At 40.2% G+C, this 22,918-nt stretch overlaps 1 protein-coding gene across 3 annotated transcripts in view; it reads left to right on the top strand.

The window, feature by feature from the left end:
- Positions 1–12,954: 12,954 nt before the first annotated feature.
- Positions 12,955–22,918, top strand: part of SH3D19 (SH3 domain containing 19) — an 82,185-nt gene continuing 72,221 nt past the window's right edge. Inside the window, exon 1 of one of the 3 annotated variants that reach the window (XM_077177203.1) lies at positions 12,955–13,409. In XM_077177203.1, the coding sequence (XP_077033318.1) occupies positions 13,292–13,409 (118 nt within the window). In that variant the 5' untranslated portion in view covers positions 12,955–13,291. The remainder of the gene's footprint in view (positions 13,410–22,918) is intronic. The other 2 variants (XM_077177204.1, XM_077177205.1) reach the window with 2 other exon arrangements.

The raw sequence follows: 22,918 nt of genomic DNA, 5'->3' as shown, positions 1-22,918 counted from the left end.
CAGGTTTGGAAAATATGTAGTTTTCCATTGAGTTACTTCAACATTGTACATATTTTGTGGATAATGTGAGGATTTACATGCCTGACCCAAAACCAGCTGAAGTTTGTAGAAAGACTGATTGTAACTCTTTGGAGTATGTGTCCTCTTCTGCTGACAGAGATTAAAATAGATGTAAAGAAGTACCTGTGCCAGGCTCCTGTGCCTGTTTACAATACAGGAAAAGCATTCCTATTTGTACTGTTTTTTTAAGAGTGGAAAACCAATTCTGATGTAGAAAGGAGCCTGACAAATTAAGTAAACAATGCAGGAGGGCTACAGGAGAAATTTTACACTGCATATATAGAAGAAGGAGAATTGAATTCACAGCCTTAGGGGAGGATAAGCAAGACTGCATTTAAACTATCTTTGTACTCCTCAGATTCTGGATTGCTCAGCAGTCTGAACTGACTTCTGACTGGTGCTGAGATTCTGGCTCTGACAGCTCTTGTTTGCCATGCTCTGCAAGAGGCCTTTGGACAAACAGCCTTTATATTCCTTATACCACCCCCAGAAAGGACTTCTCCCATTGCAGAACACTCCAGCTATCTTAATGAGCATAAAGTGAGTAGAGAACAGTTGAAGACATTTAAAGTGCAGCAGAACTACTTCAATGCCCTAAGGTATTTCAGTGAGGCTCACTCACCTGGAGGCACTGTGCTGATACATCTCTGTTGTCACTGTGCCTGTTCATCACTGAACTTGCTCCCAAGAGTAATATGAGAAATGGAGAAAACATGACACCGCAGGCTGTGGTGAAACCTACACAGACCTTCTTGTGATCAGGGTCTGGGTTATTGTGGACCAAGTGGGTTCATCATAAATGTGTAAGAATATTCATTATACAAAGAGCAAATACACAAACACATCCTTTTATTATAGCCAACAAAAAATGTAACGTAATCAGGAGAAAAGTAAGGAATTATTCAACTGTACAGTTGATGGCTCAGGGAACTATAATATCAAATGTAAGGCCAGAATTTCTGTGAAGTAACATCTCAATGTGTCTTTTCATTATTTTAATTTTCTGGATTAACATTTGAATGATCAGGAGATGCTTAGGGCATTTAGAAGCCAGAAATAAACTAAAATGTGTAGCAGTTTGTTCTGATCCCCACTTTCCTACTGCCACCCCTTGCTTTCTGTCTCTCTTGCTTCCAATTCATTGTTCCTTAAAACTGCTTTTCCTCATTGTGATCATGTCATAGTCCTTCACTGATTATACAAGACAGTTCCTCTGGTTTCTGATTCTATCATTTTTCCTGAATCCCCATTTCTGATTCCACCATTTCTCCTGATTTCTCACTAGCCTTTAATGAAAGTGGTATTTCTGCTAGCCTCAGGATTTTCTGCTTGAAATAAACTCTCAAGTAGCATGCGGATATTAGCCAGGCTGAGTGAAGACAGAGGAACTATGACAACTGGAAGGCCTTTAAATGAATATTTTCAATATAAAATTATTCATTTTACAGGACTCTGGAAACAAGACATTGGCAAATCAAAAATTAAATCCAATAGACATAATTTTTAACAGTTTTTACTTAGTTTGATAGAATCTCTTTGTTTTTCTTTCTTAGGAGTGCTGTGAACTTCTGTTTTTCCTGTTTCTTCTTGGCTTACTGTTTGTATTCTGGTATCACTTTGCACAGAAAAAGATTGCCTCTTGCAGATTTCAGTTACATGTGCTGTTCAAGTGATCCTGACAAAGATGAATGGTAATAAAAATTGTTCATCCTTTGAATGTGATTTGGATTACACTGCAGAAATTGTATATCAGTATTGGATGGAGCTGTGAGGGGGCTATACACAAGAAATATAGGGCTATATCTGGACATGATTTGTTATTCCCTTCTTGACACCACTCATTCTACATGCATGTTCTTTATTTATAGGCAAGAAGCATGCTGACATTTCAATATTCCTTCAGCTCAACAGTTCAGAGTACAATCACAGCAAGAAAAGCAACATGTGTACCCACAAATAGCCAAAGATTAATTTCACTGGATTTTCCAAGTATTGAAAGGTAAGCCACAATGCTAATTTTACAGACATTTGATAAGGAGAGGTGAAATTTTAGGATTAAAAAAAGAAAATACATTTGAATAGCATTCATAAGATAATGAAGAGATTGGGAAGATAGCATAAAAATTCCCTTTACATTTTAGTAGCAACTACAGGAGAAAACAGATGCTGTCCTGTCATGCAACATAATGTTTTATTTCATTTAGTTCTGGGCTTTAATTGCATTACTAGGGACAAAAGTCAATCTTAGCTTCTTTCTGTAAATTATGTCTTCATTACTGACAGAAACAGTAATGATTATGTGTACACAAACAGATGCAAAAGACACAAATAAAAGTCATGCTATTGTAATTAGAAGGATGAAAAACGTGTATTAATTGAATTAGGCTTCAGTTAATTTAATTAACATGCCAGGGTATTGTGATCATGAGCACATTAGAGACATCTTAACAGTGATGATTTTCCATCTCTCATGCCCTCTTCAAATATATATTTTATCATACATTAGGGAAATATGAAAATTCATTGTTGTTCCCTGAAAATCTTGACCAAGTAACGATGCAGAATGAACACAGTACTTCTGCTGGTAGAAGACTAAGAGTGTTGAAGTATTTCAGAATATCTAAGATGAAGATTATGTCTTGCAAAAGTAAGATATTCTCGTATTTCAAGCTAACAAGAACCTTTGCACTCTTGAAAAAATTCACTTCCCAGGGAAAACAGGAAGTGTAATCAGGCCAGTAAATTTTCAGAAGCCTTGAACAAATTCCAAAAAAAGACCCAGAATAGAAACATTCAGGCATATAACTTTTCCTGGTTTTAACATACCAGTTGTAATGTTGGCATATGTGAACCTGTATAGAACTAAGCAGTCACTTCTTTTTCCCGACAAGAAATTTTTCACCAAGAAACAAAAATAAAGATCCTACTAGATTCAGCAATCTCTGGTTCAGCCAACATTATGTCAATATTATTTGGCTTCAGTTGCTTACAACTTGCAAGCTGGAGAATTAATAACTAGACTTCAGTTGCCACCGTTCGCTAATGAGGCTGGAACGTGACCTGTACACCCAACCAGCTGTGAATAAAACAGGAAAAGCACAAGGCTCACTTACAAGTGTCAAACTAAAACTTTTTCTTTAGTGCTAATCCAAAGATGGATGAGCCCTAGTGCTGCAGCCATATATCAACATTCAGCCAGTGTAAATACCAGAGTAAAACAAGACAACTGTTTACTCCAGAAGTTCTCAATATATATTTTTTTTTTCTTTTTGCTTTGAACATTTCCTATGTTTTGCCCTGGGACTAGATGATAAACCCATCTTAATCCCCTTGGAAGACTGTATTTACTCTAATTGTGTGAGATGGACCAAGGTCTTATCTGCATATTTTATATTATCCTTTTGCAAATTTTTGCATTCCTTTCTCAGTTTTAAATCGTTGCTTTGCCAATAGTAATTGTGTATGCCAGAGCTATCAACAGTAGAAAATTCCATGTGTTGCTGCACAGATAAAATACAGGCACGAGAATAACTCAAACCTACCTTCTTTATATGCACCTCTTCAACCTGAGCAAAAGAGAGGGTGGTCTATGTAGATTTCATAGTTAAATTCTAGATGAAAAACTGTGCTTTAATTATATGTTCAGTTCAATCAGAACATCTCACTTGTTTTCTCTCATCTTGAAGGGAGTCTGAAATTGTTTGTCCAGGTACAAATTTGGTGCATGACCACATCATTGACTTTCAGAATACTAAAGCTTTGTTAGAATCCTGAAAGTTTTGTGGAATAAAGTTGTGTCTGAGAAAGCTGCTTCAGGACTGATAGGTTGTTCCTGGCTCCAGCACAGTGCTGAACACATGGCTTTTGTAAAAGCATCCCAGAAACTCCCTCTGACACTCTCTTCCTTATTTTCCAGACCACTGAACACTTACTGATCGGGAATTGAACACTGTAGAGATCCTTTAAAGAACTTCTGGCGTTTAGACAGCATTGGGAGGAGGGGAGTTCACAGTAGACATAAAAGATTTTTTTTTTTTTCTGTGAAGCAGCTCCTGAACTGATAAAGTTATCCTGAAATAATCATTTAGGGAATTTTGTTAATAAAGACAGTTTAGTTAGTCAATGGGAACAACCAAAAAGAATGCAGAAAGCACAAGTGAGTGTGTCTGGAATTCTTTTTTGCCCTGCTAATTCCTGGATACCACTTCCTCTCCTTAGAAACAAGAAAAACCCACGTAAATTGGAGTGAGGCCTTTTCTGGAGAGAGGAATAGCCAATACCTCCTTCCACAGTGTAAAACCCCATGAAATTCTACCCAGACTTTTCTCTGCTTTTCATGCTTTCCATAGTCCTAAAGCTTTCTGCTCAGCAGCCCCTTGAAGAATGTGGCCTTTCCTTTGAGCTAATGAAATTACAACAAGCAGCTGTAAGATTTGGACAATATAACCTGTTTTTCTGTGAGGAAAGAGTGCATTTTCTTTATGGGTAAAGGAATAAAGATTGTGAGGAATAAAGAGTATGAGTAGCTGCAGCTGAGGAAGACAGAAGTTTGGGATAGGCTAGAGGAGTTATGATATATGCACATTGGGGAAGAGTAGGAAAGGCATAAAGTGCCACGAAAAAGAAAATGTGAGGGAAGTCTAAAAAGGTTTGAAAATTATGCCTTAGGGAAAATCCAAGTTGCTACAGTTTTCAGTTGAGAACTGTTGTATAAAGAGCTCACCCAGAAACCAGCTACTGTGAAGCTCTGATTCAAGGTGTGAGTTTGCTGTGAGTTTTCCATCCTTGTCAGGATTTTGCCAACTACATCTTGCAAAAATACTGCTTCATCAATCCAGACCTACTAGGAGCTCCAGAAATTTGGCAGATATTAGGATTTCACTGAATCACAGAAGGGTTAGAAGAGAGCTCTGGACATCATCTAGTCCATCACCCCTGCCAAGGCAGGGTCACCTAGAACAGATGACACAGGAACATTTCCAGGTGGGTTTGGAATGTCTCCAGAGAGGGAGATTCCACGGCCTCCCCTGTTCCACTGCTCTGCCACCTTCAACATGAAGACATTCTTCTTCATGTGGAGGTGGAGGAACATCTCGTGGTTTGGTTTATGGCCATTGCTCCTTGTTCTGTCACTGGGTACCACTGAAAAGTGTCTGGCCACTTCTATGACTAAACCAGGAAATCTGGTTACTGTTCTACCATCACATTATAAACTTCAGCTTTGTATTTTTTTAATCATATGAACCCTTTTCTTTTGAATGATGGAATTCTAAGATCACACTTGGTGAACACGGAAAAAATGCTGAACCCAGTGAATTGTGTATATGTAAATGCAAAGTAATTGGGAGATAGAAAAAACATGCTAAGGCCTCCTTTCTTGCTATACTGCTAAGAAAACTCAACATTGAAGAATTTAGTAAGCGGTCATTGATACCAAAACCACCAGATTGTTTTGTAGTAGCAATGGATGAATAATATGCAACTGCTTCTAAGAGTCAGAAAAAGGAATTGTTCTGGAATTCATTTTTCATCTATCTAAATAGTATGGATATGCCTTTGGGTGTTGTCAGCTCAGAAACTACAGTTGTTTAAATAAGTATTTTTAACTGGAGAGAAGGACCCCTAAAAGCCTACCTAAACAGATCCCTGCAAGCATGAGTGTGAAATACACAAACCCTTTAGTTGATGTCAAGTCTTAAGCCTCTTTAAAGATACTATGGAGGCCCTGATGATGAGGATACTTGTCATCATCTATTCCTCTACTGACATTTGGTGATTAGAGTCAGGGTTGGGGTGTAAAATTGAAAAAGACAGGAGTGACACTATCTTGTAGGATTATTTTCCTTTTCCCTTTAATTGCTACTGAGATATGCAGGTCCTTCCTTCTTACCAAAGAAATCAAAAAATAAACACTGTTATATCTTACATGATGTTTAGCTGTCTGGCCTAAAATAAGCAGGTGTCATCCACAGTTTGTCAGGGGTCCTAGCCAAGTCCTCAATCAAAACCATCAAACTGTTTTTTCACTCAACTTTTAATAAAACAAAATTGTTCTAAGAAGCTGTGTGTTGTTGAATATATCACTAAAACATAATATCTGGAACAGATCAAAGTAATTTATTTTTAAAGTTGGAAACATAATATTCTATTTGTCATAGTGTATTTTGAATTGTTTTAAAACTTCTACATTAGAAAAGTGTTTTTCCATTAGTAAACACACATTAATGCATCTAGACTGTTACAACCTCATTAATATTAAACTTCTGAGCACTGAATTAGTAATTATCATACAAATATTTAATTGCAAATTTATTCTGTTGCTGTATATTAATGTTGCTTGGTGAACACTTCCATTAAGTTTGAATTCTGTCAGTGTTCAGCACAAGAAAAACATGAGAGAATGCCTAAGTGCTCACAGGTGGTACTGTGGAGGGGGAAAAACCCCAACCCAACCAACTAAACACATAGACCTCCAAAAAAAGAATAATAACCAAAACCAGGAGACTGTAAATTTTAGTATTGAACTGTAAAGATTCTCTATGTCATATATGTTTTCAGTGAAAGGCAGTTTAGATGCATTTAATGACAGGAGAACAGAAGAAAACAAAATCAGAGCTAGTTATACATTTAGCCTATTTCAGGACTGTGAGAAACTCCTAAATTTACCTCAATTGACAAATTACTGCAAGAAGCTCCTAAATTTACTGCAAACAACAAATTTATGACCCCATTTCACCTTTTGAAATTTTTTTTAGGACTCTGTTTGCTCTCTTTCATAAGTTTTTCCTTCGTCAGCTCTTTGCACTGAAGTGCAAACTGCAGCAGGAAAGCTGCTGGACTCTCTCCTGTGGCTGGCATTGTATATCCTTAGGTATTAGACTCATGTGTGTCCAGTGTGGTAATAATACTTCTTACATCATGCTGCTGCCAGCTCGCTTAGCACTACATCAACTTTGTCCTCTGATAACTCTGTGATTATGGAGCAAACATGAGCATATTTCAGCACTCAAACCGTGAATCAATTTGGCTTTGACAGCCTCTCATTCTAAGAAGTATTGACCTCTGAACCAGCTCTTTTCCCTTCCATATTTTCTCACTTTTTTCTACTTCTTTTTCCTAGTCTCCCTAATCATGAAGGCGGTAGAAATAAATTTATTTATTGTCCCACCAACGGGGTAAATTAATAAAGGAGAATTATACTTTAGAAATATGTTTGGGGAAGGGAAGGGAAGGGAAGGGAAGGGAAGGGAAGGGAAGGGAAGGGAAGGGAAGGGAAGGGAAGGGAAGGGAAGGGAAGGGAAGGGAAGGGAAGGGAAGGGAAGGGAAGGGAAGGGAAGGGAAGGGAAGGGAAGGATCCTTTAGCCCACAAAATTTGGAAAACAGCAAAAGTAACAAAAATTAAAAGTAATATTTAAAACTGAAAACTGTAAGAATCTTTGAATAATTCTTCCCCCTTGACTGCCAGTTTTTGGTCTTTTGAAATTATTTGATTTGCTGCTTTCATGCAGAGAATTCCTTCTCATTTTTTAAAAGCAGTCTCAAAATTCCTAGTTCTGCATCAAGGTGATTTTCCAGGGTTTCAGTAAGAAAGGTTCTTATTCATGGAAACAAGTACTCTTCTATATTAATTATCTTCATTCATCACAAAACCACTTTAGACTGTCATCATGCTGATATGCTAGGAGCCACAAGTAGTTGTAAAAAATGCAAGGAGAACCTGCATTTAGCTGGAGACATTTCAGGAAGCCTGCAGGCTCCTGATATGTCATTCTCCAGCTACACTAGAACTCATTGGATCAGCTGAACACAAATGGAGATCAAATTATCAGATCTTGGCCCTCACCAATGTCAGCTTCCTACACTGGCTGTATCGCTAACGCCATTCGTCCATTCAACGAGACCCTTGCTATTTTTACTCAGAACAAAAATAATGTTGTCATGTCCAAGGCTATATTTTCCCCTTTGAAAATACTCTTTTTCATCCTTTGCATTTTAAAAAAATCTTTTGTCTGCATTCTTTTGTGGTCTGAGGCTCCTGTATCTCAGCCGAACACTGATACATTCATTGCAGGCTTCAGCTGCTTTGCAGAGACTAAACAGACATTGAGGGTACAAGGGCGACTTCAATTAAGTAGTTCTATAGAACTGACATTTTTTGTTGAAAAACAGTGTCTTTTTGCAGGGCCAAACAAAGTGCCACTTCCAAAGATGCAAATCAGAACAAAATACTTATAAAATAATAACTACCAGGGCAACTAATTGTAAGCATTCAGCAGAGAGTACAAAAATCCATTTACCCAGTTATTTCCTTCTTTTATTCTACCATTGTGAAATTACAAATATGTACATTACAGCAAAGATACATATGATAAAGTAAAATTTCAGTGAGAAATTTCCAGATTTTAATAACCAAATTGCAGACTTTTTGAGACAGTAAAGTTCTTTTCCTTGGAGAAGTGTAGCTATGAAAATATACAAAAGCCTTTTATTCCTACGCACATGTATGCAGCAGATTCTCACTGAAGTAGAAGAATGCAATTATTTTTTCCTTCATCCTACTTGTAAGACACAAATACATAGTACTTCATGAAATGCCTTAGAGCAACATATATGCTGATGCTTTCCTCTCAACCACCTTAGACTACAGCAAGTACTTTCCCTATTTTTCAGTTCTTTTTTTAAAAAATTCAACTTCTGCGACTTGCATCTATATGTACTTTCTCTTCCCATTTTGTTTTTTTATAGTTTCTACAGGTTTATTTGCTGAAAAGTAAAAGAGGATCTTGGTTCCTTGACTTTCTGAAGAGAATTTCCCATATTTAATTCCTTCTGGACTTCAAATCATTTGGTCCAATTCATTCTCCCCTCCTGTTTGTTTCCTACTTCCCTTGGGCCCATCAAGAAAGCAGCAGAAGCCTTTGTGTGTGTGTGTGTGTGTGTATTCTGATCTGAGCCAAATGATCACAAATTACTGCCTGGCCTAAGCTATTATTAGACTTGCCAGCAACTGTGGCTCTTTTGATTATTTCAACAGCTGGTTTTGTAGCTTGTCTAAAGATGCAAAAGCACAGCTCTCTCCTCTCCGCAGAAGCTGCTTACCCAGATAAAGGGCTGTGTCAGGATCTGCTCCAGGACTGCTAAGGTAGATCTGCCATTGCTGCTCAATCTACCTCCTGCAGACTTGTTAAAGCCTACCTCCCTTCCTAGGTACCTCTATTATTTACACACCTTTATCAGGTATCAACCCAGTGATGTGTGTCATTTGACAAAAAAAAAACTAAAGCTGTTTATCACTTGAAAATACCAACATAAACTAGAAGTGAGTCAAAGCTCACAGACAGAGCATGGATGAATGCATCTGGCAAGCACTCACTAGGAAAGAATTACTTGCAAGAAATGGAGGCATTTAAAACCTAAAAACCACTTCCAAGATTGAATGCTTGTGGCATTCTTCAGGGGTCTGTACTGGGACTCATGCTGTTTAACATCACTGATATGGACAGTGGCACCCAGTGAGTTTAGCAAAGACACCAAGCTCTGTGGTGCTGTTGACAAGCTGGAGGGCAGGGATGCCAGCCAGATGGACCTGGACAAACTTGGGAGGTGGGCCTGTGCAACCTACTCAAGTTCAACAAGGCCAAGTGAGAGGTCCCACACCTAGGTTGGGACAATCTCAAGTGCAAGCACAAGTGAAGAAGCAATATAAGAGAATGGATCAAGACTGCCCCTTGGGAGCAGGATGTGGGAGTGCTAGTGGATGAGAAGCCTGACATGTCTCAGCAATGTGTGCTTGCAGCCCAGAAACCCAACCATCTCCTGGGATGCATCACAAGACAAATGGCCAACAGGTTGAGGAAGGGGATTCTCCCCCAGTACCATGCTCAGGTGAGACCCCACCTGGAGTGCTGCATCTGGTTCTGGGGTCCTCAGCACAAGAAAGACACAGAGCTGTTAGAGAGCATCCAGAGGAGGGTCACAAAGATAACCCGAAGGCTGAAACTCCTCTCCTGTGAAGACAGCTGAAAGAGCTGGGGTTGTTCATCCTGACAAAGAGCAGACTTTGGGAGGATCTCACTGTGGCCTTCCAGTACTTTAAAGAGGCTTAAAGAAAGGAAGAAGGACTTTTTACATGGGCAGATAGTGACAGGACAAGGGGGGATGGCCTTAAACTGAAAGAGGGTGGGTTTCAATTAGATACTAGAAAGAAATTCTTTAATGAGAGAGTGGTGAGGTACCACAAAAGGCTGTCCAGCGAGGCTGTGAATCCATCTCTGGAAGTGTACAAGGCCAGGCTGGATGGGGTTCTGAATAACCTGGTCTGGGGAAGCAAATGTGTCCTTGCCCATGGCAGCTGGGTTGGAACTGGATGACTTTTAAGCTCACTTCTAACCCAAACTGTTATTTTGTTCCATTACTGGTACACTGGCAGTGCGAGCATGCTGACAGATAATTACCCTGAAGAATTCTATCTACTAGTAAGCAACCTCCTTTTAGGGGGATTGAGCATTATTGAATATTTTTTGCAAAATTTTCAGAAATATGATTCAAGTGCTTCATTGAATGCTGCTTTGCATTTTAATTTTGTTTAAATGTTGTGAAATTTTCTTGTTTCCAGGAGTACTGATTGGGAATTGTTTCCAGTACTCTTTACAGTAATATGTTGGTTATTGCTACCTGACTGTTATATCCACATATGAATTGTATCTTAGTTTGATCTCTTCCTTTCTGGTGAAATCTACCTTCAAACAGTTACAGGCATTTTTTGAATGGCTCCTCTAGCCCTAAACACAGTAACTGTCCCATGTACATTTCCAGCTGGCAGAGCTTGATATGTGGCCAAGTGGTTATTTCAGGGACTTTATCACTTTCTATAATTTGGTTATTGCAATTCCATTTTTAAATCGGACTTTCACAGTGGTCACTTGATGACTGTCAATGTTGATCACTCTATACTGTATTATGTGATATGTTTGGGAATGTTTTCTTAGTAATAGCTGCAGCTACTCTTTTCAGCATGATTTTCTTAGGCCTAAATTTTGTCCAAATGTATTTTTCAATTTCATGTGCATGGAAGCCTCTGTGTCAATTCCATCAACAGCAACAAAAAGAGGTTTAATCTAGTCTTTGAGGGCTCTTGGAATTTGTGTTATGTTCTATGGTTTATTTCTGGCTTTTCCTTCCTTAGTAATTTTACATTATACCAAGTTTCCTTTCTGCCAAACAGCAGTGAAACATAGAGTATAAAAAAGAAGATATTTAAGAAGTGAAAAGTGGATGGTCCTTGTTGTTCTTTGTTAGTGGAGTTTGGGAGTTGAATGCAGGTGCTGCATTTTGGTTCCACAGTAGAGAACCAGAATACAAACAACACACAGTTTGTTTTTCATGGGATAGTCTGTCTCTCACACATGCACATACCAACAGCATGTACCTGTGACAGCAGAGTTCCACTGAAGAGTTTTGTGTCCACTCTAGATCATGTACAAGGCATGTTGATCTTGCACTGAAATTTGTAAGGTGATTTCTTTGGACTACCATGCAATCTATCCATGCAGAGGTCATCCAAAGCATGAGGCTTTTGAGAACACATACCTGTATTGGAAGGTTTCATTTGTCTGTTATATACTCCTGCTGTACATTCAGTTTTATTCCTGGCCTTACATCTTTTTACAGTATAAAGCCTTATGTCCTTCAAAGAATATCTATTATACCACTTGAACACTAAGAGCTGCAGAGGAAGAAAGCCTCTGTTAAGGAACAATGATTGTAAAATCAAGCACTGAAACACTAAAAAATGCACAGACAATCATTTGTATTCATGCATTATATATTTTTCAGTTTTGTAATGACTTTTTTTTCAAGCTGTACAATATGCTTTATTCACTGTGAGCAGAGAAGGTGCTCAGTGTGTCAGCACAGATATTGCTCAACAGTAGGATTACTCACTGTTCAGTTGTACCTCCCTGCTCTAATTTGCGGTCATATACTTTATTGGTTTACTGTCCCTTATTCACTTGCTCTGAAGTTGAATTTATCTTCCTTATATCCTGTTTTAGTAGTATCTACAATGGAATAATATGTAAAAATATTTATGATTAGGTTTTAAAGCTACCTTATGAAGTGAAGAAGCAATATAATTTCTATTTAGATATAGGCAGCTGAGGACTTGGGCGGGTGGGGGAGAAATTAGATGTAAAACCACACAGGTGTCTAACTTGAAACGTGGCCATATTTTTCGTATCACTTCAGCGCTGTTAAGTGGGTACCTCACTGGTTTCAAGTAGGTCCTAAGATAACTTCTTAAGTAGTTCAAACCACGGTAATGAACTCGGGCCAAGACACACAGCCTCCTAGCCGCGAGCCATAACTGCTGCCGCTCAAAGACCTGCCTGCCCTCAGCCAATATCGGGGCCACAGTCTGCTGCACCCACAATTCCCACAGATCCCGGGGCTCCCGACTTTCTGGCCACGCACAGCAACTGCCCTTGTCACCTCACAGGATCACAGAATTGTCAGGAGCTCCTCAAGTTCAACCCCCCTGCCAAGGCAGGGTCACCTAGAGCAGGTGACACAGGAACGTGTCCAGGTGGGTTTTGAGTGTCTCCAGTGAGGAAGACTCCACGACCTCCCTGGGCAGCCTGTTCCAGTGCTCTGCCACCCTCGACGTAAAGAAGTTCTTCCTCGTGTGGAGATGGAACTTCATGTGTTTTAGTTTGTGGCCACTGCTCCTTGTGCTGTCACTGGGTACCACTGAAAAAGTCTGGCACCACTCCTCTTGGCATCTTCTTGCTCTCGTCACGAAGCGAGGCAGACCTCGCACCCTCTCGGCGCCAAGTCCCTTCTCCCCTTTAGCAGGAGGCCGCCCTGGCTCGCACACCCCGCTCGCTGCCGGGCCTGGCTCACCGGCCATCGCCGCGCGGTGCCCGGCGGAGCCGCCCGGCGGAGCGCGGCTGCCCAGCGGCGGCAGCCAGGTACCTCCCCCCGCCGCCGCCTCCTCCGCCCCCTTTTGTGGCGGTGCCAGGCGGCCGCCGGGTTTCCTGCTGACGCCGGAGAGCCGCGGATGGGCAGGAAAGGCCGCCTCTCCTCCCGCCTCGCCCCGCCGGCAGCAGCGCGGAGCGGTGTCCGGGAGAAGCGCGGCGGAGAGGGCGCAGGTGCGGGGCGGGCCCGGCGGCCGCGAGGGCCGGGCGGCCGCGCCGAAGAGAGGGCGCCGGTCATGGCAGCCCCCGCTTCTTGAATGCTGCCAGCCGCCCCTCCGCCGCCGATGGCCGAAGCCTGGAGGCTGGAGGAGGACGAGGAGGAGCTGCGGGAGCTCGGCAGGAGGCACCGGAGGGTCGCGCTGAGCTCGGCAGCAGGTGAGCGGCGAGGGCGCGGCGGGCCGCGGCGGCGCTTCCTTTGGGCTGGCCCTGGCCCGCTCCCCGTGCCTGGATTCCTGTCGGGGGCAGGGCGGCATTGGCGGTGCCGCCCCGAGGTGTGCCGGCCCCGGCGGCCTCGCCCCAGGGCAGCTGGGTTCAGCTCAGGTGCATCCGAGCCGCAGGAGTGTGCCCGCGGGCCGCCCCCAGAGCCTGCTCCTGCTCCGACCTCAGCACAGTCATACAGTGGCTTAAGTTAGAAGGGGACCTAATGATCACCTGGCTCCAGCTCCCGTGCCGTGGGCAAGGACGCCTTCAGCTAGACCAGGTTGCTCAGATTCCCATCCAACCTGTCCTTGAACACGTCCAGGGATAGGGCATCCAGCACTTCTCTGGGCAACCTGTTCCACTGTTTACCACCCTGAAGCTAACATGGGCATGTGCTGACTAGCACAGACATGTCCAGGTGCACAGGGTGCTTCATCAGGAAATTAACTGCCCATTGTTTTCAAAGTACCAAGGTAGAGGAACATCTAGACAGCAAAGTTGTTGTTCATGTTTAGCCATTTCTGTGTAGGTTTGGACAGCAGGCCCCTGCAAAAAGGCAAGAACCGCTGCATGTGAGAAGGAATGGCGCTGAATGAGCAGATTGTCATTGTAGAGAGACCTGGACAACAACAAGCTTTTGTTTGAAATTATTAACTCAAGTGGACCCTGGCAGCAGCTGATATTATTTTATTTGGACATCATTGTTAATTGAGGGTCAACATGCACGTCACTGTCCTGTAGTCACTGCGGTGTGAATACAGCATTTCTTCTGTCAGTGTAAAATCCCTTCCAGGATAAATCATTTTTATAAGGTCTGTTTCCAGGTAGAATCTCACCCATGCTATATAGCTGAATTCCAAATATTCTGATTTTTAATAATTATGGTACAACTGTAACAATATAGCACCCTTTGCAATTCATGTCAGTTTGCATCCATTTGAACAAGAAATTGAGTGTCCCTTTTGTAGTTGACAAAAACACAGCAACATGAGGGATCCTAGAAGACAACTTTCAACAGGCAGGCCCTGTGGCCTTCAGTGGCTCAAATTGTGTCAATGCCTGTCTGTGCAGGTGCAGGATTAGCAGGACCCTATTGAAACCACTGTGGTTTGGCACGTCTGCAGGGTTTCGCCTTGTCTGGGGTAGAGTGCAGAAAATCAGTGTTCCTGTATGGTTTCCTCCACAGCAAAGTGTTCGTTCTGCTGGTTATGATGTCTGTTTTCTAAAGGTGTTTCTTCTAGAAGTTTTTATTAGTGGAAAACATAGAATTGGTACTACAGTTTATAAATCTATATAACCTTTGCCACCTATTTGTGGAACAAAGCTTGTTCCCAGAATTTTTCTTTGGCACTGTGCTATTAACCAGTAATGTAAGGGTTTTTTTCAATTTTTACTAGTATTTTTTCCTGACAGCCACGCCTTGAAATGGGACCAGCACTGTTTGTTTACCTTACTGGTGTAAAGTATGTGTGAATGAATAGCATTCTGCTTGAGCTGTCTCGCCTTCTTTCCATCTGTTTGCACATCTCTAGCTGGAAAACACCACTGAGGCTCCCAGCGGAGTATTCTTAAGGCATCATTGAAGAATATCATCCAAAGTAGATGAGTTTGCTGCTCTTCCCTTACTTGACCTTCATTTACCTAATTTTATTTACAAACGTTTTGAAAATTAGCGGGGCTTTTTTGCATGTCATGTGCGGTTAAGCTGCCAAAATGGTAATACAAATAGGTGTTAAATAAGCCTTCGAGATATTTTGTTGTAGGGTTTAAAAAAATGTAGTGGCATCTTAGCAGGCTGTCAATTTAAGTATTTCAGTCTGTTAAACTAGTTGTGAATGCAAGCAGCTTGAATCTCTGCTGTGTTCAGCCTGTGCATGGAAGTGTATAAGGGCAGTTCATCACCTTTGTCCTGCTGGTGCAAGGCATGTGTGCAAAGTGGGAGCTGAAAGGTGAAAGTTCGCAAGTACTTCTGACTTCCTGAATGCTCAGTGGTTAGCAGTGGTTTATTGGAGAGGCAAAGCACAGGAGGCTCTGCAGTGAAGAAATCGTATTTTCCCTTGAAGACACTCTACAGTTGTGCTGCACCATGTACTGTGGGATGAAGCCAGCTAGACTAAACTAACAGCTTGCTGCTGCTCTAGAGGTGTGATCTCCTTTGGGGATGTGCTCTCTTGTGTGTCAGCTCTGCTTCTCGTCCAACCTGTTGGTGAGTGAAGTCACTGGAGTTGTGGTTTGGTGGTAGCCTGGGCTGATGGACTGGGTAGCTGCCTCGCGCAGAGCCCCTCTGCTTGCTAGAACCTGCACCAACCTGTTCTGGTGCATTGTCCAAGCAGAGGGATATTTTTCTAGTTCTCTTCAGTGGTTGCGAGTCTTCTGATTCAGCTCACTGTAATGGTTTTGGGTGAATGTTGAAGCTGGCGCAAGGGAAAGAGTAGGAACATGCAGCCAGAGGGAGGTAAGAGCCTATGCCTATGTCAGACGTTAGTTTGGCTTAGATTGCTGTGAAACTGCAGCCTGACAGCTGTTAGAGACCTGCTCATGGTTTGGTTTTTTGGGTTTTTTAATTTGATTCACTGGAGGGTTGATTTGCTTGGTTTTTTGCTGTGTTGGGTTGGGGCTTTTTTGGTGGTTTAATGAGCTGAAGATACTTGCTTAAGCAGTAGACTCCCAGAGCAGATCTTGGAGAATGGAAACTTGGAGGAATGAGATAGGCAGAACCATTTGTGTCCATGGGGTAGTTGTAGATAGCTCAGGTGGTGTGTCTGATTGCCTGTGTCTACCACACTGCATGCCATGGCATTATTTTCTCTGAATTCAAGGAAGTTTTTATTTGGCATGTTATGGAAAACCTGTGAGAAGATCTATTAAATAGAGTGATTCGAAAACTCTTCTAAAGAAACTATTTTTCCTTTGAGAAAGTGCTGATTGAATTTTATGTGTGTGTATATATATATATATATATATATATATATATATATATATATAGGTTTTTTAGGTTATAGGGAGGAGAACATATTCTCTAAAAATTGAGAACAATGAAAGTAGCTGCATAGGTTCATTAAAACTGAATCATCTGGTCGCCTGCTCTGGAAAAGGAAACCACTTTTGTTGGAAAGTTTTAGGGGTTTTAACTGCAATATAAATAATGTGATCGATTTCTACCTCCCTTGTTGCTTATTTCTGTCACATGCATTATTGTCTGGGAAATTACAGAGACCTCAGGATATTTACTAGATTTTTTTGTTGTTGTTGTTTAGAATGTTTTGTTTAGAATGTTGTTTGTTTTCAATAAACAAACTGATTTTTAAAATAAATTAACTTTTTTTTGTAAAATAAATAAACATTAAAAAATTCCAAACAAACCAGAACAACCTCACTAAAATGCTATTTCTCCATAGACTTACAGGTTCTCTCCAGTCTAACTCTAAACCTTGATCTGGTGTGCTTTCCTATTTTCACTGCCTTTTTATTCTGTAACTACTGACTAACATGGACTTGCAGGAAAGTTTATAGTGAAAGTAGTAAATTTTAGTAATGAACTACATTGGTTGATTATTTGTCCTTACTGTCACATTAGAGTTGAGCATCACAATATTCCAATATTATCTAAAGCACACAAGAAATTCTTAACACATTCAGTATCTGCATTATTTCACTTTGAATTTTGGCCAGTGTTCCCTGAGAAAGAATAGCCCATTATGGATGTGGCAGAAATCTCCTTACTTAAAAATAAAATGAAATTACCAAATATGGAAGCCAATAATGAAATTTATTTGAGTTGATAATGAAGACCTATGTGATTTTTACTTTAATGCATGGGTAAAAGTACAGGTGGTCAAGGCTTTGGTTTAATTTACTATTACTCTGTTTTACTTATCACAAACACTTGTCTGTGGTTTGCTCTCATACAATGGCTGTAAATTTTGCACATGAGTTTAGCTGTGCTGATTGAAACATCTCTGGGTTGAGTTTTGTTGGGCTTTTTTCCCTTCCCCTATTTCTGTTTCGCCATAGTAGTTCAGATGTTTCCTGGAACTTTTTTAACTCTACTGAGCAGTTTTAGATTATGGGTGAAATCATCTGGTTTTGGTTGGTTGATTGACTGAGTGCTTTGGGGTTTTTTATGCCAAAACAAGATTTAGTTCAGAGTTGGATCAATTCATTACGCTCCCACAATTCCCACATCAAACTGGCACTGACTTGTTTTCGAAGCTGAGAACAATGAGCTGTATCCAGTATAACAAATTAAGGTTGAATATTTCACTGCTCAACATACTGAGAGGTTGTGGGGGTATGTATTTGTAGTGTGTCTGACAAAGTTCAGTGAACACTACTTTGCAGGCATCATGGACTTTTTACAGATAAATGAAGAATTTAATACAACAACGCTCAGCAGTTGTTCCCATGTTAATGCAAAACTACATATTTGGCCTTAAGAAGTAAAGAATAAGATGGTCTGAAATTCTTCATTAAATTCTTGGGTCTGAGGCTGTTTTGGTGGTGATGTCCTTTAGGGTTCACTGGATCATAACAAGGACAGCTCAAGCTTAAGTCCTTCCCAAGAGGTGCCAATGATCCTGGAGCTTGGAGGAATCATGATTAGGAAAAGGGTAATTCGAAGACTTAGTTGGTTAACCGACTCTTTTATTTAAGAAGTGGAAGGATCGGCATCTTGCAGAAGAGAAGTCAGCATTGTTCAGCTGAAACTGAATTTGTTGCATGTCTGCATGCCTGTGTCCTTAAGTGCTGATCTGGAAATTGTTCTGCTTGTCCATACCAAGTGTAACCATTTATCCTCTTTTATTAAGAGAAGAGAAAAGACTCTCCATCAAGTAGATAATTTGTTTTAAATAAATTCATACATCTACCTATGATCTGCTAGTCTGCCCGTGTGTACACAGGAAGCCCTTAAAAAGAGGACTCAGAGGAGTGTTCAGAATAGGGGAGCGGGTGCCACTATTTTAATTATTTCTTTGTTTAGTCAGCTCACAAATTCTAGAAGTGGTGGGGTGAATGGCCAGCTGAACATTGCTTCCCTCTTTTCCCTGGGATTCGGTCTGTTTTGTTTTGATAGTCCCGATGCAGATTTAGGAGCTTCAGGTTTAATAACTGCTTCAGGCACCACCACAGTAAAACATTTAAGATCCAAAGAGCACAAATAATGTAATTCTCCTGTAATAATCTCTGATTGATGCTGGTATGTTGTATCTTGGAAGTATTAAGAAGATTATATGATTAAGCATTTTTTATAGCCCATTGAAATTTCTACTATATTTCATAGTCTTTGACTGTAGCTTGTTTGAAGTAAATATAAATACTAACTAAAGCTTTTCTGGAAGTTAAATAATATAGCCTATACATGGAAATTCTCCGGCATATCTTGAGATTCAAGTTAGTGGCAAGAAAAAAACCTGCATGCAGTTACTTGGCCCAGAGTATAAACTGAACCCCAAAGAATGTTGTGCCCTCTGAAGAAACAATGCTTCTAAAAATGAAGGCTGGTCTTACAAAAATAATTAAACTTCTGGTAGCCAGTGGGGTGATTTCTTAGCCAAGTAAACTGTAGAAGGACAAATAATAATAAGTATCATTATTAAGTGATTAAATGGACCTGCTTCGTTCAGGTTAGAGCCAAAGCAAGGCACAAGTTTATAATTGCTTAAGGAGAGATGAGTTTGTAGCCAGAGAATAACCCACAGAACTGTGATTGCACAAAGACCTTGCTGTTACCTGTGTTGTAAGCAATCATTTCCTGTCAGGGCAACAAATGATAAGTCTGGGATGTTGCATAAAGAATGGGGAGAGACAGCAAAGCATAAAATGAGTCATAACCTCATTGCAAGAAGCTTTTACCAAAGTGGTTGATGTTTACTGATGGAAAATAAAGTAATATTTGTAAATAAATTTGTTAATATTTGCTTTTGAGAGTATAGCCTTTGTTGTCCCAAAATGAGTTCCTTCACCCAGTGTGCAAGAGGCCAATCCACACAGAGCTGAGGTGTTTGATTTATTTAGTTCAGCTCAGAAAGGGGTCCTAGCTGGCAAATTCATAAAGCCAGTACACCAATTATCAAAACTTTTCATTATTTATACATTTTGACAAGCAGAGGCATTAATGTTTATTTGCTATAATTTATACAGTTCCCTTATTAATTAGTATTTTATTTCTGTTAGTTAAGTTGCTTTCTTTATTCTTCTGCTACTCAGCCCACATGCTCACTCTTTTGAGTATGTAGGTTTCTTGAGTTGGTGGCTGTGGTCTTCCCCTGCCAGAGTTGCCTTTTACCTAGTTAGCACATTAGTTTGATGAGTTGGCTTTGTTTATTCCTCCTAATCTTGTTCCTGCTGGCCTTATCTTGGACATTCTGCCCAGTGTCCTTGCAGTCTATCAGTTCAGCATTCTGTTGTGATTCTGTTTCTCAAATTTTGTACTCTGAAGTTCTCTCTTGTTTTTTCTTTCTCTATAGCTGAAGTCACTGAGGCATGTTCAGCTGCAATTACTGAGATGTTAAATGTAATTTATCTATTTGGAAGCCATGCATCACCTTGATTTAAAATCTGGAAACAACAGGGTAGTGGTGTTTACGCTCTTCATTAAAAGTTAGTGTAGTTCTGTGTGTTTTGTTTCAATAGCATCTCACACAAGATATGCCATATGAAATTTTATTTTGATAGCACTAAAATAATTTTCCATGAACTTCTTTTCTTGATGATTATTATCTATAGTGAAATACAATGCTTTTGCATTCTTCATTTCTTTGCTTTGCTTACTTTGTGTTTGTGGCCATGGAAGTGTTGTCTGGAAGGGAGCTCTGGGGTCACCTAGTCCAGCCTCCTTCTTGAAGCAGGCCTGTTGCCAAGGCTTTGTCTAGCAAAGTCTTGAAAAGTCTCCTGAAAGAGGGGTATTTACAGCCCCGGCAGGCAACCTGTTTCAGTGCTTTACTTTCAGCCTGTTTCAGTGCTTCTTCCTAAAGGAAGAACTTTCGCTCACCTACAACCTGGGCCTCCGAAGCTACATTTGTGACCATTGCCCTATTCAATACTGTCCACTAACACCAGGAAGAGTTTGCATTTGTGATCTTTGTTACTACCCTGCAAGTAGCGGTGTGCTGTGGTTAAGTAGTTTCTTTGCCTTCTCTTTTCTAGGATAGAGGAGTCTGGCCCCTTCAGCCTTCGTATTGCACAGTCCTGCCTTCCTTATTCAGGTCCTCTGACTGTATAGAAAAAATGTAGTGGAAGTGTTGTTTTCAATGCTGGCCAAGAATTTTTACTCTGCTCTTGAAAAACAGTATGCACAAAAGGCACTGAAGCATTCCAACAGCAGATTTGGGAACACAGTATATCATCTGTTGATCTGTGGTTTATGCTTGGCAAGCATCCTTCCCTTTAGTGAAGGATGAAAATATGTTTTGTGGGAAAGCATAGATTTAGTGGCTCATGGCACGGACCAAGAAAAATTCCTGGTTTCCCCCTCAACGTTGTATAAATTTTGACAGACACAGGATCTTATGTATATCAATATTTTTAAATTGACCACTTGATGTAGTGCTGTTACACTAATTGCTTCAGGTGTTTTACATCTGTAGAGATCTGTATGGATTTCATGTTTTATTCTAAAAACATCAATTTGACATTCTGACTTAAGAATTTAGAATCTTCTGACAAAATTTAATGGAATGCGAAATAAGATGCTTCAAAGATTAACCTAATTGGTTTAGAAACTCTTGCATATGTTACAAAACAAATATGTTCTTGCTTTTCTGCTTTCAATGGCTGTATTTGGGTCCAGCATGAAAGGCTGGATGACAGCAAGGCTGAAAGGGTTCACACTGGAGTAGAAGCTGAATGCAACAAATTTTACTGTTCTTTTTTTTTTTCCCTAAGCTTTTAAAGAGATCATAGCATTTATTTTGTGTGTATGTGTTGCGACCTCAGTCAGCTTGTTCAGGCTTTTGAAGAAAATATGATTGGATCAGAACATGCTAAAGATTTCAAATGATTGACATCATTACTCCTGTGGTTAATAGTGGGCACACTGTCAGCCTTTCAGAGCTGTGCTAGTAGCTCGCGTGTCACAGCACACAAACTGAAAATGTCTTCAGGAAAGTATGCGAGAAACACCTCCCAGGATTCAGTTTTTACTTCCAAGAGAAATTCCTTCCCCTTTGCAGTCAATTTCTTAGCAACTTCTGGGAGGCCTCATATGAAAGGCCCTGCTAAATTGCTGCCAATGGATTTATCTTTCACTAATTCAATTCCTTTTTTGAATCCACTTAGACTTTGTCTTCAAATCTTGCATGGTAGTAAGGAGCACAGTCATTCATTATATGAAATCAGTTACAGCCTTTTGCATACCTGTTGGTATTTCTGCTGGATAATCACTGGTTCTTGAATTATAATGATAAATTTCTTATCTGTATTCTGCTTTTTAATGTGGTCTTGATCATGGTGATTTACTTCCTTAAAAGCTTAAGTAAATTTTCAAGCACTGTGTTTACTACAAAAGGGTTCAGGTCCATTCTCCTTCTAGACAGAATATTGTATGTATAAAAGAAACTGTTTGATGTTTTTCTTCAGTTATAGCATTTAGATTCTGTTTATAAGAGATAAACTAAAATGAATATAATTTGTTTTCTCAAGGTGATAATTTTGTATTCATCATGAATTCCTTCTTGCATTAAAAACTGAGTTCTCAATATCACAGATCTATATATGAAAATTGATTCAGATTGTGCACATCTGTGCTAAATCATTTAAAAGAATTTTTGAGTGTGCAGTGTGTTGTGATCTTATTTATTATTAAAATACTGTTCGTTCATCCTGTTAGAGAGATGGGACATAAATTTCCAGAAACAAGCTCAGCATTTCAATAACTTTCTCATATTAAATTACTCCATTGCTATGCTGTATCCATTTTATAGCTGCACTTTAAGTTTAGGGTACAAATCTATTAGAAATGTGGGACTTAGGATCAAAGAAGAAGCTTTTTAAGAAGTCTGTCTCCTACCTGGTACTTGAAGAACAGCATTGTCAGGTGCCACAGTTCAACTGATGCCAAAAGCTGAACGTTTTGTCATTTGTCTTAAGCTTGCCATTCTTTGCAACATCCAGTGAACTCCAAACTGACATGATGAAATACACCTGAGAATGGAGTTCCTGAGGCTGGGTACCTGCCATGTCCTGCCTGGACAGTTTACCACATCCATTGTTTAAGCAGGTCAAGTCCATGCTTGGATGAGCATCACTGGAGCATGGAACAAGTATCACTGAATGATGAAATGGGATAATGCTGCAGACCTCATGTATTCAGCTCTTATCAGCCTAACTTCAGGGAAAAAATTAGTTTTTCTGTTCTAGTGTGCAAAGCTTGCTGCAGATGACCAGTATCATCCCTGGGAAATACATGGTAGCAGCTGCCGTGACATTAGGGATATTTCATTTCTGTAATTGCTGTCCTCTAGCTT

This window comes from Agelaius phoeniceus, chromosome 4 (assembly GCF_051311805.1).
Source record: "Agelaius phoeniceus isolate bAgePho1 chromosome 4, bAgePho1.hap1, whole genome shotgun sequence".
NCBI lineage: Eukaryota > Metazoa > Chordata > Aves > Passeriformes > Icteridae > Agelaius > Agelaius phoeniceus.
The sequence above is the reverse complement of the archived record's forward strand: the minus strand, read 5'-3'. Positions and strand labels throughout refer to the sequence as shown.